This window comes from Culex pipiens, chromosome 1, assembly GCF_016801865.2.
Source record: "Culex pipiens pallens isolate TS chromosome 1, TS_CPP_V2, whole genome shotgun sequence".
Taxonomy (NCBI): domain Eukaryota; kingdom Metazoa; phylum Arthropoda; class Insecta; order Diptera; family Culicidae; genus Culex; species Culex pipiens.
The window spans coordinates 122,921,289-122,938,763 of record NC_068937.1 but is presented as its reverse complement, the minus strand read 5'-3'; the positions used below and the strand labels follow the sequence as shown (position 1 = coordinate 122,938,763).

The 17,475-nt window shown below is 41.3% G+C and overlaps 1 protein-coding gene across 1 annotated transcript; it reads left to right on the top strand.

The window, feature by feature from the left end:
* Window positions 1-45: 45 nt before the first annotated feature.
* LOC120424670 (uncharacterized) lies at window positions 46-1,582 on the top strand. Its single transcript, XM_039588845.2, has one exon. The coding sequence runs from the start codon at window positions 46-48 to the stop codon at window positions 823-825; it is 780 nt and encodes a 259-aa protein (XP_039444779.1). The 3' UTR covers window positions 826-1,582.
* Window positions 1,583-17,475: the final 15,893 nt, after the last annotated feature.

Below are 17,475 nucleotides of genomic sequence, written 5' to 3'. Positions count from 1 at the left end.
TTTAAATTAAACACCGTTTATTTCCACAGGGAGGCGTTGTTTTTCATGCGGGCGTGGAGGAACTGGACATTGAAGAATAGAACAAGCAGCTTCCAATGTGTGACAGCAAACACGTACGCTTGTCTTGAGATAAATGCTCACAGCCTTGTGCTGGCAGCAAGAGACTGCCGCGATCGTGGCCGACCCGAGGAATTCTTAGTGAGGTGTTTCGGCAGTCAGGACGTCGAGGCGACATTCCGGAATCTTCGATCGATGACGACAATGAACCATACCCAGACGAACCTCACTTTCAAGGAAATCGGCGAAAAGCTGCGGCGAGCTCACATGCTGCATCAAATTCAGCACCGTAACCGTATTAAGTTTCGATTCCCTGGTCACACGGGTCCGACCAACGTGTCCGTGCTACCGACACTGCCGACGGATGCTGAAATAAAAGCCGCACTAACCAGTGCTGAGGGGAGGGCATCTGAGGTCTTGGGCAAGCTTGGCCTCTTGCAGGCTGAACAATCTTTCGAGTTTAGTGTACATGCCCTCGGGGACCGGAACTGGGAAGACTTGATCGTTTCCGATAGTGAGTCTGACACGGAGGACCATGAAGACCATGAACCCGGTCAGGAGGTGTATGAAGCTAAGCATCTGTTTTCAAACTTTTCGGGCCAGATCGCGCTGCCTAACAGCACGTCCGATAAGCACATCTACCTGATACGAGATGACCACGGGAAGGTGTTTCACGTTAAGAAGAGTAGTGTAGTGTGGATGCTTACTGCGTCTAAGGTTCAGGAAAAAGCTCGTATGATACGTTACAAACAGCCCATGCCTAACTAGGGCAAGCTAGGTTGATTAGGTTCATAAGTAATACATATTATATCATGTCCGTACTCTTGGAGTGTTCTTTACTATCCATGATGACACTCTGACTATGCAACCACTAAGGTGGTTGAATAGCCAGGGGGAGTGTTATAACCGGGTGTTTGTAGTTGCCTATGTACTGGTCTCTCAAACATCCGGTTTATACTCTTTATACAATGTTGCCCCTAAATGTATGCAACCCATGAAATGCACAAAAGTTTCAAAATTCGTCTAAGTCCCGGAAATGGGAAAGTGTTCATTCCTGTGATGGCACCACTGAGCTGAGGTGAGATGAGTACCCACAGTTGTCTGGGTTGGGTTAGTTTGAGGCGAAGTTCGCCTACTTGGAGGTGAAACTTGCCTATAAGGAGGTATAGTTTGCCTATACGGAGGCAAGGTCTGCCTATATGGTAAAGTTCTCTACCTACACAGGTACCATTTATTTTTAGTATATAAAGCCGCCTCAGCATCAGTAAACAAATCATTCTACAAGATGGCCAGCGGTAGTGAGGACGGTTCGATGTCAAGCGGCAGTGAGGAAGGTTCGATGTCAAGCGGCAGTGAGGAAGGTTCGAGTCTTGAAGTCATCACTCGGCCAACTACTCTTCAGGCGAGGGTATTCCGTGCCATCAACCGTGGACGCGGTTCACCAATTGTGCGTCAGCGCGGGTCACCACCTGTGCCTCAACGTGAGTCGCCGCCTGAGCCTCAACGCGAGTCACCGCCTGTGCCGCAACGCGAGTCACCGCCTGTGCCGCAACGTGAGGCTCAGCTTGAGCCTTTACGTCAGCAGGTCGCTTCCCTTGAGGCCAGGGTAGCCATATTGGAGAGTGACCAAGCTCGTAAGCACGGCTCGTCGTCGCGTAGTCGTGGCCGCCGCGGTAACAGCCAACCAACTCCATCGAAGAAACCTCAGCTGGCGAAGTACTGTCCGGAACAACGCACCATGAAGGAGTTGATAATGAGAGTTATCAGGTACGGCGGGTGGAACGCCGGCAGGATGGGGGGCATCAGCGAGGAGAGGTTCACTGAGCTGAGGCAGCTCGGGTACACTGACTTCTTGCGCGGTGTTCTTCTAGAGCTGTACTCTCCGGACGAGCTTGTCACAACGACCGTTGGTCGGTCTTCGGGATCGGCAACCCCGATGGCGCACGCCATGCGAGACGCTGTTTACCGTCTTGTTGCAGCTTACTTCAACGTGCACCGATCGCTGCCTCCGAGATCGTTCGATGAGTTGAACAAGGACATCTCCCACGTTTTCTCTAACGCGAGAAAGTCGTCGGTGAAAAGACGGGAAGTCGCAGACCCCGGCGAGGGTACGTCGCAGCGCAAGGACACGTCGCAGCGCAAGGACACGTCGCAGCGCAAGGACATGTACGTCCTTGAAGGTATATCGCGGCTTGAGGACCCAGAAGCCGGTGAGGGTACATCGCAGCGCTCCTTCGAATGGGAGGATCTGCTGGTAGTACAAAGTAGCGTTGATATCACCGGAGAAAACTTCAGCGACGACGAAGACGACGACGACTAGTGTTGTAATTTGACAAATAAAAAAAATTCAACACAATTTACAATTTTTACTTCTTTTGTTCATTGGTTAACGGGTATCTACGCTAAGACAAGGTTTACTTAAGTGGAGGCCAAATTGGATTACTTGGAGGCGAGTTTCGCCTACATGGGAAAAAAGTTCACCTAAATTGGCAAAATTTGCCTAAGTCTGGCATATGAAAAAGGTTGACATGGTAGGCAACCTCGGGTGCGCATCCGTCCACTTCGAAGGAATGTACCGTCCTAGGACTGGGAACATCGTGTGCACAAACCCGCGTACACCCCATATACGCGGACTGGTGTACGTGGACTGGTGTACACGGACTGGTGTACGCCGATGAGCTTAGGTACCGGTATCCACGCTGAGACAAGGTTTACTTAAGTGGAGGCCAAATTGGATTACTTGGAGGCGAGTTTCGCCTACATGGGAAAAAAGTTCACCTAAATTGGCAAAATTTGCCTAAGTCTGGCATATGAAAAAGGTTGACATGGTAGGCAACCTCGGGTGCGCATCCGTACACTTCGAAGGAATGTACCGTCCTAGGACTGGGAACATCGTGTGCGCAAACCCGCGTACACCCCATATACGCGGACTGGTGTACGTGGACTGGTGTACGCGGACTGGTGTACGCCGATGAGCTTAGGTACCGGTATCCACGCTGAGACAAGGTTTACTTAAGTGGAGGCCAAATTGGATTACTTGGAGGCGAGTTTCGCCTACATGGGAAAAAAGTTCACCTAAATTGGCAAAATTTGCCTAAGTCTGGCATATGAAAAAGGTTGACATGGTAGGCAACCTCGGGTGCGCATCCGTCCACTTCGAAGGAATGTACCGTCCTAGGACTGGGAACATCGTGTGCGCAAACCCGCGTACACCCCATATACGCGGACTGGTGTACGTGGACTGGTGTACACGGACTGGTGTACGCCGATGAGCTTAGGTACCGGTATCCACGCTGAGACAAGGTTTACTTAAGTGGAGGCCAAATTGGATTACTTGGAGGCGAGTTTCGCCTACATGGGAAAAAAGTTCACCTAAATTGGCAAAATTTGCCTAAGTCTGGCATATGAAAAAGGTTGACATGGTAGGCAACCTCGGGTGCGCATCCGTCCACTTCGAAGGAATGTACCGTCCTAGGACTGGGAACATCGTGTGCGCAAACCCGCGTACACCCCATATACGCGGACTGGTGTACGTGGACTGGTGTACACGGACTGGTGTACGCCGATGAGCTTAGGTACCGGTATCCACGCTGAGACAAGGTTTACTTAAGTGGAGGCCAAATTGGATTACTTGGAGGCGAGTTTCGCCTACATGGGAAAAAAGTTCACCTAAATTGGCAAAATTTGCCTAAGTCTGGCATATGAAAAAGGTTGACATGGTAGGCAACCTCGGGTGCGCATCCGTCCACTTCGAAGGAATGTACCGTCCTAGGACTGGGAACATCGTGTGCGCAAACCCGCGTACACCCCATATACGCGGACTGGTGTACGTGGACTGGTGTACACGGACTGGTGTACGCCGATGAGCTTAGGTACCGGTATCCACGCTGAGACAAGGTTTACTTAAGTGGAGGCCAAATTGGATTACTTGGAGGCGAGTTTCGCCTACATGGGAAAAAAGTTCACCTAAATTGGCAAAATTTGCCTAAGTCTGGCATATGAAAAAGGTTGACATGGTAGGCAACCTCGGGTGCGCATCCGTCCACTTCGAAGGAATGTACCGTCCTAGGACTGGGAACATCGTGTGCACAAACCCGCGTACACCCCATATACGCGGACTGGTGTACGTGGACTGGTGTACACGGACTGGTGTACGCCGATGAGCTTAGGTACCGGTATCCACGCTGAGACAAGGTTTACTTAAGTGGAGGCCAAATTGGATTACTTGGAGGCGAGTTTCGCCTACATGGGAAAAAAGTTCACCTAAATTGGCAAAATTTGCCTAAGTCTGGCATATGAAAAAGGTTGACATGGTAGGCAACCTCGGGTGCGCATCCGTCCACTTCGAAGGAATGTACCGTCCTAGGACTGGGAACATCGTGTGCGCAAACCCGCGTACACTCCATATACATGGACTGGTGTACGCCGACAGTGTTGGTGGCAGCATGTAGCGTCGCTTGCGCTCGACCTTGCCAGCGTACGCCCCATATACTTTATCCGATGTACGCTCATGAGCTTTGGTCAAAAAATGAAGAAGAAGAAAAAAAAAAGAAAAAGAAGAAGAGAAAAAAAAAGAAAAAGAAGAAGAAGAAAAAAAAGAAAAAGAAGAAGAAATGAAAAAAAACGGGTTAAAAAAAATATTTGCATGACGAGTCGGGGTCACCATATACGCTTACTATTCCAGATGCAATTCCACACGGACAGGGACCCTGGGGTCGGGAAGTGCGAGATCGTCGACCCATGTAGTAGCGCACGCGTGTATGGTGGCCCCGTCTACGGGCACGGAAGAGGTCCCGCAGAGCATGCCTACCTTCGGGGGAAGCAATCTTTACCGGTTCCGGGAGTGGCCAGGACGTGACCAAACTCCAGGCTGGGGGGTACGGGGACTTTCGTTCAACACCGATGCATACGTCCGCGGACATGATGTCCCGATTTGCCCCGACTTGTGATGCAGGCGGTTGGAGATCATTTTTATTGCATACAAATTTTAAGTCGTCTTTTGGGGAACGCTCTGCTTTCTCGTACCTATGGGGAGTCAAGTTTGGTAATGGAGGCCCTTCATGAGCGTATATGAAAACTCCATCATTGAACCGGGATCGTCATACGCGGTTTTACGGGAGGTGCGCACTCGAAGATACATACACGTATCTACCACCGAGAGCGCGAGCCAACCGTAGACCGGTGCCCCCGTATGAGCGCAGGCCCGCAGAGAGGACCCGACGAAGGTGGGCGAGAGGAGATAGGGACGGAGACGGAGAGAGGAATCGGATACGGGTTCGGCTGTTCGGCGGGAGCTCACGAAAGTGTACGAACGCCCGAACAGAGAGGTGAGGTGAGGTGTGAGCGAGACCGTGTTGTTAACATGGACGTAATAGGTCAGTCAGCGATCGTATCGTGTATTACGTGTGACTAGTGTTCTAGTACGAACGAATGGGAACCTATTTGGGAACCTCCAGTACGAGGGTATCGAACCGTGGCTTTGAATGAGGTGCAATGCATTGGGATGACATTTGACTACATTTGGTTGACATTCGGGTGGCATCCGATGTGGTGAGACACCCTTGGTATCAAAAAAATCGGGATACCTCTTGTAAAAAACGGAAATTTGGAGTATTTTTTCAAAAATACGTAGTTTTGTGAAAGTTTTGAGTATTTTCATTTTTTTATAGCTTTCGAAATGTATGAAAAAATCCCGATCGTTTGATACCTGCATTTTAAAAACGGAAATTTTGAGTATTTTCAAAAAATATTGTTTTTACATTCGAAATGTATAAAAAAAACTCGATCGTTTGATACCCACATTGAAAAAACGGTAATTTTGATTTTTTTTCGAAAATACGTAGTTTTGTAAAAATTAAGAGTATTTTCAAAAAATGTTGTTGTTACATTCGAAATGTATGAAAAATCCCGATTATTTGATACCGATATTGTAAAAACTGAAATTTTGAAAAGTTTTACAAAAATACGTAGTTTTGTGATTTTTTTTTAGTATTTTCTTAAAATGTTGTTATTACAATCGAAATGTATGAAAAAATCCCGATCGTTTGATACCCATATTGTAAAAAAATGAAATCTTGAGTATTTTTTTCGAAAAAAACGTAGTTTTGTGAAAATTTGGAGTATTTTCTAAAAATGTTGTTATTACATCAAAAATGTATGAAAAAAACTGATCATTTGATACCCATATTGCAATAACAATATATTTTTGGTTTCTTTAGAGAAAAAAATGCATTTTCGAAATACAGGAAAAATACGTATTTTTGTGAAAACTTTCATGAAATAATAATTTTAATGGATAGCTGACATCATCCCGATTCCAAAACACTATATTTTTTGATGTTTGCATGATTTTTCGTATTTTCGTTCGATTAAAGCCAATGTCTCCCATATAGCCAAAATCCCATAAGCTCTGTGCCTCGACTATGCACGCCTCGGTTTTGCATCCCCCATATGCGGTGCTAAACCGAGGCACGACTGTAGTGTAAATGGCATTAGCCAAAGCCGAAATTGTCCGGTACCATTTTCCGACAAAGTTCCGTTTAACTTGGTTTCCAAAAGTTGATTTTTGATTGGATATGATGAATCAGAAGCAAAAGAGTAACCTAATAAGTCGTTAGTAGCCGATGTAAATGGGTTTTCATGCATGTTTTCTAAGCTGCCCAATGTATTGGAGAATTGATTGCAGTGATAAAACGAGCAGTTAGTTCCTTCGTAAACCATGTAAATAACACTGTAGACTCTTCGATGGATACATCGATCAACGATCTCTGCCAAGAAGCGTTTAAAGGTAACGATGATTTGACGATTTTCCGATGATATTGTATTAATACGACGTATGTTTATTCCCAGTGCTGTGGAGTCGGAGTCGGAGTCGGAGCCGGAGTCGGTGGAGTCGGGTCTTTTTGGGGACCTGGAGTCGGAGTCGTCAAAACTCGAATAGCTGGAGTCGGAGTCGGAGTCGGAGTCGGCTAAATTTTATGAGCTGGAGTCGGAGTCGGAGCCGGAGTCGAAAATTTCTGATAAACCCGGAGTCGGAGTCGGAGTTATCTAAAATTCAACAAAATATATGTTTTTTTATTGTTCAGTATTTGTTAGGTTAGGTTGTCAGGTTAATTCACCAAACTTCTCATATTTTTATTTATTTTTTTAAGTCGCATGCACTGCGTTGCCATTTTTTCATTAAAGAGATTAATCATTGTGTTTTTGATTTTTTTTTATTGTGATTGGATAGCTCGAATTGTGTTATTTTACTATGATCACTAAATATTTAGGGACCCTTTCAATTCAAATTTTACCAAATTTAATCCAATTCTTTTGAAAAAAGAACGCAAACAGTCATATTTAACCCCGATAGCGAATGTTTTGGAGGTTTTAAGTAAAATCATTTTTCATGAAAAAAGTTACGAGGTACATAAAAAGATTAAAAATAATAATCACTGTTTTAGTAAATCGAAAAAAGAACACTGACAGTATAACTCTTCCATCAAATAATCAACGATTATCACAATCTATTACTTAGGACTCAACATACGCATTTTGTTTATCATTAAGTAAAAAAATATCAAGGAGTCACGTTTAAAATATTTGAAACTGATAAATAATATCTAAAAAAAATGCAACTTATTTTGAAATAATCTTTGAATATGTTAAATATATCGATTATCTTAATGTTTACTATTTCTTGTCCCGCCCGTGTGGATCAATCGGACCGCGCACTAGACTCACAATCCAGAGGTCGCAGGTTCGAATCCCGCGGCAGGCGCTCTAAAATTCTTTGTGTAAATATGGGTATTCGGCGCCGTCGCTCCGTGTCATACTTTCATACACTTAGGAGCCCAGGGCGGCGAAGTCCTTGTAGATAAAAAGGAAGACACTAGTGGTTGGTACTAGCAATGGTGGCCGACAGCTATAAAGTCAACTTCGTTTTTCGTTACTATTTCTCAACGAGAATCATAAAGTGTTGATACTTAGGCAAACTATTTTGATATCATTGCAAATTATCGTTGAACAAATCTCAAGATTTCAGTACCGAAAAGGACATAATAAAAAAATGTATAACAAAAATTATAGGATTTCAATTTATTTTTCAAATATTATTCAACCGGTAAGAATTTTCTCATAATGTTAAGTCCCACGACAATATGACGAATGGTGATTATTATCATATCCGTGACCTAGAAAATATTTTACATGTGGATTTTTTTTCCAATTTTAGTTTTTTTATCATATATTTTTATGGAGGCGCAGGATCATTCATAAAGCTTCGTTTTAGGTGTAGATTCAAGAAGTATCGCGCGCCTCCATTGTAAATATATATAAAATTTTAAAATTAAAATAAATTAAAAATCCCTAAGCAAAATATTTTCTGGGTCACGAATATTTTAAAAGGACCCCTTAAGCGTTCAATCCACGAATATTTTTTTTAGATGCATTGATTTGCGATGATAAGCCATGGCTGAACATGATGTCCATGTACGTCTTAAAAAATCAATGAAGCTTTAAAAAGAAGTTTCGTTTAAAATTGTTATTCAAAAAAACCAAGGTGAAGAAGCACAGTGACTATCAAACTGTGCTTCTTATAAATGTCAGCCTAAAAGTGAGAAAATTGAATTTATATGTAAAATCGATCATTAAGGCTAGGTTTCTGTTAATGATTCATTCACAAAACATTAATTAAATATTCAAATTTTTTAGCTTTTCATAAATTAAATGTAATTTTGAGGTTAAGTAAATAAATCCAAATTTACATACAGAATTGTTCTTCTGAAAATGCCTTCAAAATAGCAGATATTTATTTGATTACTGTTTCAATAACGTTTAAAACTTGTTACCTAGAAACTTTTTTCCGTTTTGTGTTTCTAACTTAATTCCCTCGAAAAAAATAACACATAGAGAGTATTTTGATAATCCCATTTATCAGTGCTTTCAAGAAAATAGTTAACTAACTTTTAAAACATTAAAAAATATGTGGAGTCGGAGTCGGAGTCAGAGCCAACCATTTGTTGAAAGCTGGAGTCGGAGTCGGAGTCGGAGTCGGCTAGAGTTGGTAGGCCGGAGTTGGAGTCGGAGTCGGAGTCGGTTGGAGCTGAAAGCCGGAGCCGGAGTCGGAGTCGGAGTCGGCTAATCTCAGAAAGCCGGAGTCGGAGTCGGAGTTGGAGTCGCTTGAAACATGACCCGACTCCGCAGCCCTGTTTATTCCAATACAGTTTAAGCTTGTTGATGATCATCGCAGGAACCAGCGACTCCCGAAGAAAGCGCATCATACATGCTTCCATTGCTGCACTTAAGTTGGCGCTGTATGAAAAAAATGTTGGATTGATGCATGACAATGCAGTTTTCTTGACCTCTATCAGATTGTCACACATCGTGCTTGAGAATCGCTAAACGATACTCAACGATACAAATTTTGAAAACATGTCAGTACAAAACTTTTCAAGTGTAAACATAATAACCATTTGCATTGTCAATATATCCTACGCAAACAGGAATCACGAACCTAACTCTTCAAATAGTCAGTGCTATCAACTTGACTCAGTGCAAAGAAAACAAGTCCGAACAACACTGGCATCACTGCTGCCATCCTCTTTGATGGTTCGTTAATGAGCAAAGAGTTTACTGTCATTAGAGTAATTTTCCCGTCCCACCCACTTGCAGCTCTTTGTCGACGAGCGGCCTTTGAATCCCCATTTTTCCTCGCCGATTAAGAGTCAAAATTATGGTCCAGGGTTGGAGCAGCGCAAAAAAGGGCCAACAAAGAATCACCTTTTTGAAGCTCATCTCGAGCGCGAGCATTCTGTAGCTTTGTAGCGGTTTTAACCCTTAGGAGACCATGGGAAACCTAGCCAGGCCTGCGGAGTTGGGTATCTCATTCAGCAACTCCCACTTCGGAAGATTGAATGACGCCAACCTCAAAATTGCCTTAGCCTAACAAAAACCCAAAATAATCATGTAACTTTTTTTTTCAACTCGGCACTCAAGGGTCCACTAGTGAACGATGCTTTCCGCGCGCGAAGTGGGACGCAACAAGCCACATTTTCCTCCCCACTTATCGTCAGGTGAGGGGGAAAATGAGTTTTTCCTACACCTCTGCAGAGTCGAAATGAGTGGGCAGGGGGAAAAATCACTTTTATAATCCTGGAGTGGCCCCTTAACGGTCGGTCGCGGGAAAAGTTTGCCTCGGCTAAAAGGACAGGCTCACCTCTTCTGCTCCTTCTCTGGAGGACATTTTAAGCACCCAGGCTGATCACACCCAAAGGGAGGGGAGGGCGCAAACGAGGACCTCTCAGCAGGACGATGAGCCACGTGGTGAGAAGGGTGCGATGGCTTGGGAAATAAATAAAGAATGGCACTTGGCAATGTCAAGACGTGCTCGCAGCCGGATAAAAGGCTCCTTTCGCTGCCGACAAAAGACAGTTTAATGAATTTCTAATGGAACGTCAATTAATTTTATTATCAATTGTTTTAAGCGTTTTAACTCGACGGAGCGTGACGGCGTCGGGGTGAGGACGCGAAATAGAACGAGAGAGGAATGTTCAGTTGACACTAATGTTAATCGAGCGGAGCAACGTCAAGCGTCGAACGGGTGGGCTAAAAGCTTGATTGCATTTGAATTTGCTCTTCAACGCCGGACGTCATGTCCGGAAAGGATTCGCTAATTGAAATTTAAATTATAGATTGTCACTCAACGTGACGAAAAAAAAAAACTGAAATGCGTTTGATTTTGTAGTTTCCCCGTTCATTTTATAGCAGTTTTGATACGTAAACAAAATGTAACTCATAAAGCCAAACAGTTTTCAAATCAAACGAGAGTTTTAGCAAAAAGCTATTTCCCTTTCCAAGAGATTACTTTTGAAACTCAAACATGTTTTCAAATATGTTGCAACACATGCTGATGTAAATATTGTTCAATGTCAAAGCTCATAACAATGCCCCCTTAGTTTCCAGTTAAACCGATACAAACAAAAGCAAAAACACACACACAAAATATCACAACACAGTCAGTGGATTCGCAGTAATTACCATATCCTCAAAAACCCCAAAAATGTTGCCATGTTCTAAAACCCTCCATCCAATGGAAATGTGGTCTAGTTAAAGCCCCACTTTCCGGATATTCCGAGGGGCAAAAAAGGGGACCGAACCGTCCCCGACATGACCGATAATCCACCCTTCATTGGGCCCAACCAGCACGGTGCCAAATGACGTCGCTCTTCCTAACTCCTAAAACAACCAACCCAGCTTTTTCCCACCATCGTGTGGGATACAACGCACCAACACACACACTCACATCCTCATGCATAAATTCACACTTGGAAAAGCAAAAACATGCACTAAATTACCATTTGAGCCGATAGTGATAGGTGGGGTGGCGTGGGTGACCAGGCTATTTTCCGTGGCAACACAGTTGAAAAAATTTAATTACGTGAAATGTCATGTAACATTACTTGTAAGCAAATGTCACAACATTGTGACTGCACTGCACTTCCTTGAAGAATTTAAAGTGAAAATCAATTTAATTAAAGACAAAAAAGTTTGTTTTGCTGTGTTAACTAGTGCGCACACAATGGGATACTTTGAGTGTGATTTATGTGAACCAGTCAGAGTGGATGATGGCTGACGTATCAGTTGTTGTTGATATTCAACGTTCAGGGCTTTGAAACAGCAAACAAGAGACAAATTAAAGTTGACATTTGTCACATCATGATAGAGAAAGAAGATTGCGGGTTGAAAAAAAAAACACAACTGGAGCCATTTAAGTTACAATTCGTGTTGTTTTATTGACAAATTAACATTACTGCCCATCATTGAAAAAACGGCTATTACCCACATTTTGTCAAAATCGAGATTCCAATTGCGGGAGGTATAGGATGTTTCAAAGCACTTTCTGAAACTTGAATTTCGCAAAAATAGTGTTTAGTTTTGGCTGCAGATACGAAAAAACTAAATCTAGTATGCCATTCGTATGGGAAGTTGCCTTGACTGCACAGAAAAAATAACCAATTCCTGAAATCGTGAATTGTGTTTATAAATTTAGGAACCACAAAAAAAATTATTCATGAGTATGGTGCATTTGCACCGTAAACGTGAATATTTTACTTCGTGGTTCTCAAATTCATGAACAAAATTCATGATTTTAGGAATCGACTTCTTTTCTGTGCAGCCCAGGCAATTTTACAAAAGAATAGCATTCGTGTAGAAGATGACAAGCAGGAATGCCCTGTAAATCGATCATTTTTTAACCTCTCGATTTCCGGGTAATTTGGTCGAGACTCCCGGAAATCGACTTGAGACGACTCTCATAAATATATTATTAAAAATATAATAAGCAAATAATATAAAGTCAATAAACAACATGAGAGTAGTGAAATTCAAAACATAGACAAAATATATTTAAAAAAAATAAACATGCATTTGCAGATTCGAAAAGCTTTACAACAAGTTAAAAAAATATCACAAGATAATTAAAATCTCGTTATGGTTCCTTAAACCGATGTTTCAATGAACAGCTTTGACTAAATGTATTTGAGTTTATTTTATTGTAATAAATGTTATAAATTTCTTTGTCCCGAAGTTTGGTTCAAATTGGTTGCTGGAGTCCCGAGTTATAATTACAAATATTTACGGTAGTCTAGCTTTTACGTGCGTCAAACGCATCCTGACCTGAAATCCCTTTGCCCATTTATCGCACTTACATCAATTTTCAGGGAGTGACAAGATAGCACGACAAGATTGAAACTACTTTCATATGTAAAGTGACAAAAAATTTCGGAGCTTTCTTGGTTTTCATTGAATATCTTAGGATTGAAATCGAATTTTGGGGATCTGTGAAGGTCAAAAGATGTGGCATTGTGAGCAGCACAAAATGGCGTTCTTAACTCAATTTGGCCCAAAATGCACGTACGACAAGTTAGCACGATGACGACGAAATAGTAGTTTATGCCACAAGTTGCAAAAGAAAATTTTTTTCAGATCGAGAATGAGAGCAAAAGTTAAAAGTTTCACAATGGAATTGTGAAATGTACGACTCGTGTTCTAAAAACTTCTTTCTGCAAACAAAAAAATCATTCTACAACTTGTTGCATAATAGTACTATCTCAGCATAGATGAATGTGCTGCAAGAATTTTCTATGCGCAACTATAAATTGAGTAACATTTCACCTTAGTTTGTTTTTCAAGAGATAAGTTATTTTAACATTCATAAAATATAACACGATGAATATACTCAACTGCAATACCAGTCGAATACCTTTCAGTTAGGAATAACTGGATCAGTGTGACCTACGTAGAAGCTCTCTTCTATTTCTGTGCTGATTAATATGAAAATTATGACATAAATTATTACTGTTTCCGCATGTGGGTGGGTAGCTCTCACGCGCTGCTGATGAACCTGATGGTATACTATTAGAAATTTTGAATAATTTTGTGTTTGACTAAAGTGGGAGGGCCGGGGGAGAAGCTGAGTCATCCTATTTATCACCGGAAAATTGTTACTGTATATCATCTAATCTGCATATTTGGGTGGGGGTGTGCCTTTCCGAATCGCAGCTCAAATTGTATATTAAAATTTGCATGTTTGCATAATGATTTCACATTTGTTGCAAAATATGTGCCGTGACGAACGGTCGGTGTCCAGCTGTTTTGATTGGGAAATTTTCGAATGTTGCACTTTGTTTTTGCGGTGCCCACCAGCGAGCCCCCGGATAAAGTGGAAATGGTTGTTTGATGAACAGAATCAGCGAAATTGGGATTAGGCCTTTTTTGTTTTGCTAGATTTAATTGCAACTCATATGTTCTGCGGGAAACCGCGGAGTGCATAGATAATTATAGTGCAATTTTGTGAAAGGTAAATTGGTGCTATTTTGAGTGCTGACATCGGTTTGAAACTAATAGATCCTAAATTTGGTTTAAACAATTTTCAGATAGCGATCAAAATATAAGGACTAACAAAATAAAGCAATGAAGAAAATAATACCTCGTCAACTTGACCCACATTTCGACCAAATAGCAACTACCAGCCAAAAATAATTCAAATTATCTGCCTTCTGATGCAAACAGAGCTATTCATTTCCTAACTCTGGAAACTAGTTTGTGTAGCCAAAATTATCAATTAATTTGCTTATTGGGCAAATACTGTTCTATGCATTCGAAACCCCGGAAGGGGAAACGACAATGGAGGATTGTAAACACACACACACACACACACACAGTCACTTTATGAATTATGATACTTTTGATCAGCAAAATAGGATACACACACACACATTGGTACAATCCCATCACCCCATGCTGGTGAGTGCATTAATCGCGATTGAATCCCGCTCGCAGATATAATTGATAGTGGATTGTTGATACTGTCAGCAAAATTTTGCCCCCATTTCCCCCGAACTGATGTTTAATTGAAAATCAGCTCTAGGACCAACAAAGGGTCAACGGTCACAATGTCAGCCTGGTGGCAATGGGAAAACATTGAACCAAAGAGACCCCAGGGGGCGATAAATAATTTGTATTGAACGAACCTTTAGCATGTTGCAGCAATTTCAATTCTGTTAAACACATTCCTTTTGAACAAAATCAAAATAAAATCATTATCAATCAACATGGTTTTGTGCTTTAAACCTTTAAGTAAACAACTTTCAAACTTTGTTTTATTCATTGCAGCAATATTAACTGAATATCAATTACCAGCGACTTTCAAAAAGTCACTGAATCCATCTAACTTCGGTGAACTTTCTTTCCCCATTTTCCCTTCTTCCATTTCCCATTTCAAAGCTCTTATCGGTTTAAAATGTCAAGAAAAGAACGGGGAAAACCCAGCCAATCATCTTCATCTTTTTTCACAACCAGAACATCGCAAAAGCCAGCGTGACGGCTTCCGTGGAAGCGAAATCAGCAACCCACCTACTCCCAAAACACCCACACGACGTGTGCTTTCCTGTAGTAGAAGGAGGAGGCACGCGACGCACCACAGGATCATCACCATCATTGCGAAAAATTGCTAGCTCTTTTCCCTACGCTCCTTTCGCGGGGGGACATAAAGAAGTCTTTTTCTTCAAAGATTTTTTTTCTCCACATTTTGCTTCTTTTACTTCTAAAAAAAGCCAAAGTGTAATTCAATCCGGGACTTGTTGGTGATTACTTCAGGCACGGGGAAAGGTGAGAATGTTTTGGGCCCGAAGGGAAGGAAAAGCTTTTCCCGCGAGCAGCTTCTTATCATTAGGAAGGTGAATCTCGTGAGTGAGTACGTACGAGGGCAGGAAGTTCTCCCGGGAAGTCGGGCGAAGTCATATCGCACATCCGCACATTTTTTTTTTTAATTCAAAGGTATATTTTCACAAAAAAAAAATGGGTATCAATAGATCGGGACTTTTCCAAACATTTCGGAAGTAATTTTTGAACACACATTTTTGAAAATACTCAAGATTTTTACCAAACTACGTAATTTTGTAAAAATAATCAAAATTAAAGTTTTTAACATTATGGGTATCAAATGAACAGGATTTTTTAAACATTTCAAAAGTATTTTTTTAGAATTTTAATATTTTTTTTTCCTGCCTTTGAAAGATAAACAAATATACCTGAGTCTTCATGTCTCATGACAATGTTGCCAGATCATCCAACTTTATTATTTTTAAGAAATGTTTGATAAATACCATTCAACTTCATTACTGTTGAGACAGGTTAAACCGAGCCAAACATTTACTTCTCCGTCCGACGGAAGGCAAGATCAAAATTTATTAGGTTGGTCAAATATTGTTTTTAAACAATATAAAACTGAATTTTAATGAAGCTGATTTATAACTTTTTGGATCCTTTTTCCGAAAAATTGCCGAAAAAACAGGTTTCTCATCGTGGCTCGAAAATTTCGAAATAACTTCCTTTTCAATTTATTCCAACCGAATTAACATAATGAGGGCGGAGTGCGTATATGTGTGCACACAAACAACACACACACACACACACACACACACACACACACCGGAACACGTACATCCGGTTTCGGCAGCTCGGTTTGCGCCTATTTTGGGGGATGATATCGCGCCTTCCTCACCATTCTCGCCCGTGCTGAGATCGACTCTCGAGCCCTCACTCCATCAACCAACCACGGGAACGGTTATTCGAAACAGATTTTTGGTTTATTAAATTTCAACGAGGCTCACTTCCGGTTGCCAAGTTGGAGCCCAAAATTGGTGGCAGAGTGGTTGGTTTATAAATAAAATTGTACCACCTCATGTGTGAGAGGCTCATTAAAATGCCCAACTTCTTCTTTTTGCTTGTCTTCTAGGAATCGGATTAAGGGCTTTCGGAGTATCAAGAGTCAAATTTTGTGTTGGAAAAATTTAAAGTATATAAATCACAAACTCATTAGTGGATGAAAAATCACACTGGCACTTATAAAGTTTATTTCAAACATAATTAGGAGTTGTTTGCCATTTTCAATTTTGAAATTAATATCAAGTGATTACCAAACAAACGTTCTCTTTTGTGGCGTTTGCCAATTAGTGAGTTATTCAAACTATTCAAAACTCATGTAAACATTACAAGAGGATGGTGTAACTCGCTCGCTTCGCTAATTACACTTGAGTGTACCGGTACAGTTTTGTGGCATGTTGCACAAATACTTGAAGGCTCTCCGGCTGATTGATGTGTAATAATTAATCAATATTTCCTACCAATTCTGGCCTGCGCACCTGTTAGGAAAAGCAAACATTCACACAAATGTGTAATTTTGTGTTGGTGTTTCGAGCGAGAGAATGTTGATGATGATGAAGGTTTCGTGGTGATGGTGGTGAAAGCACTTGTTGCGACTATTCTTCTGCAATCCAACCGACAGTAAAATTGTTTGACAGGATGTTTGAGGACAGCAAAAGTGGCATAAAATTGTTTATTTTTCAATATTCCATCTGTAACATTCAAAATTCAATATCTCGTAAACTAAAAATAAAACATTAAATTGGATTGGAAAAAATGAGTAAAATTTATCAGGAAAACGATGGTGATGTCCCGAGCAGACGGAAATAACTTGCGAATAACATTTTTTGATATTTGAAAACACTAGGCCAATAACATTTTAGGTTATTTATAACAGGATTTGTTATTCGTCATTATGATTTTTTTGTTATTGGATTGTTATTGTAATAACATGCTAATAACATTTTTAGTTACCGTAATCTGGGGTGAATCGGGACTATAGTCTGAATAGGGACAGCAGTTTTGAGAGCACTTAAAGCTTTTAAATTTGGAAATGGATGTACACATTTTGTTGGCCTGAGTCTGTTCTAACCGAAACCAACCAGAAAAATTAAAATATTTTGCTCCATCATGGTTAAAACTGCTGTCCCAATTCGCCCCATGTGTCCCGATTGACCCCAGTTTACGGTGTTCTTCTATCAAATCTTTGTCATTATTTTTTTGATATTTTAA

Excerpts from the sequence above, each read along its gene's own strand:
- LOC120424670 (XM_039588845.2), top strand. The coding sequence starts at position 46 with ATGCGGGCGTGGAGGAACTGGACATTGAAGAATAGAACAAGCAGCTTC.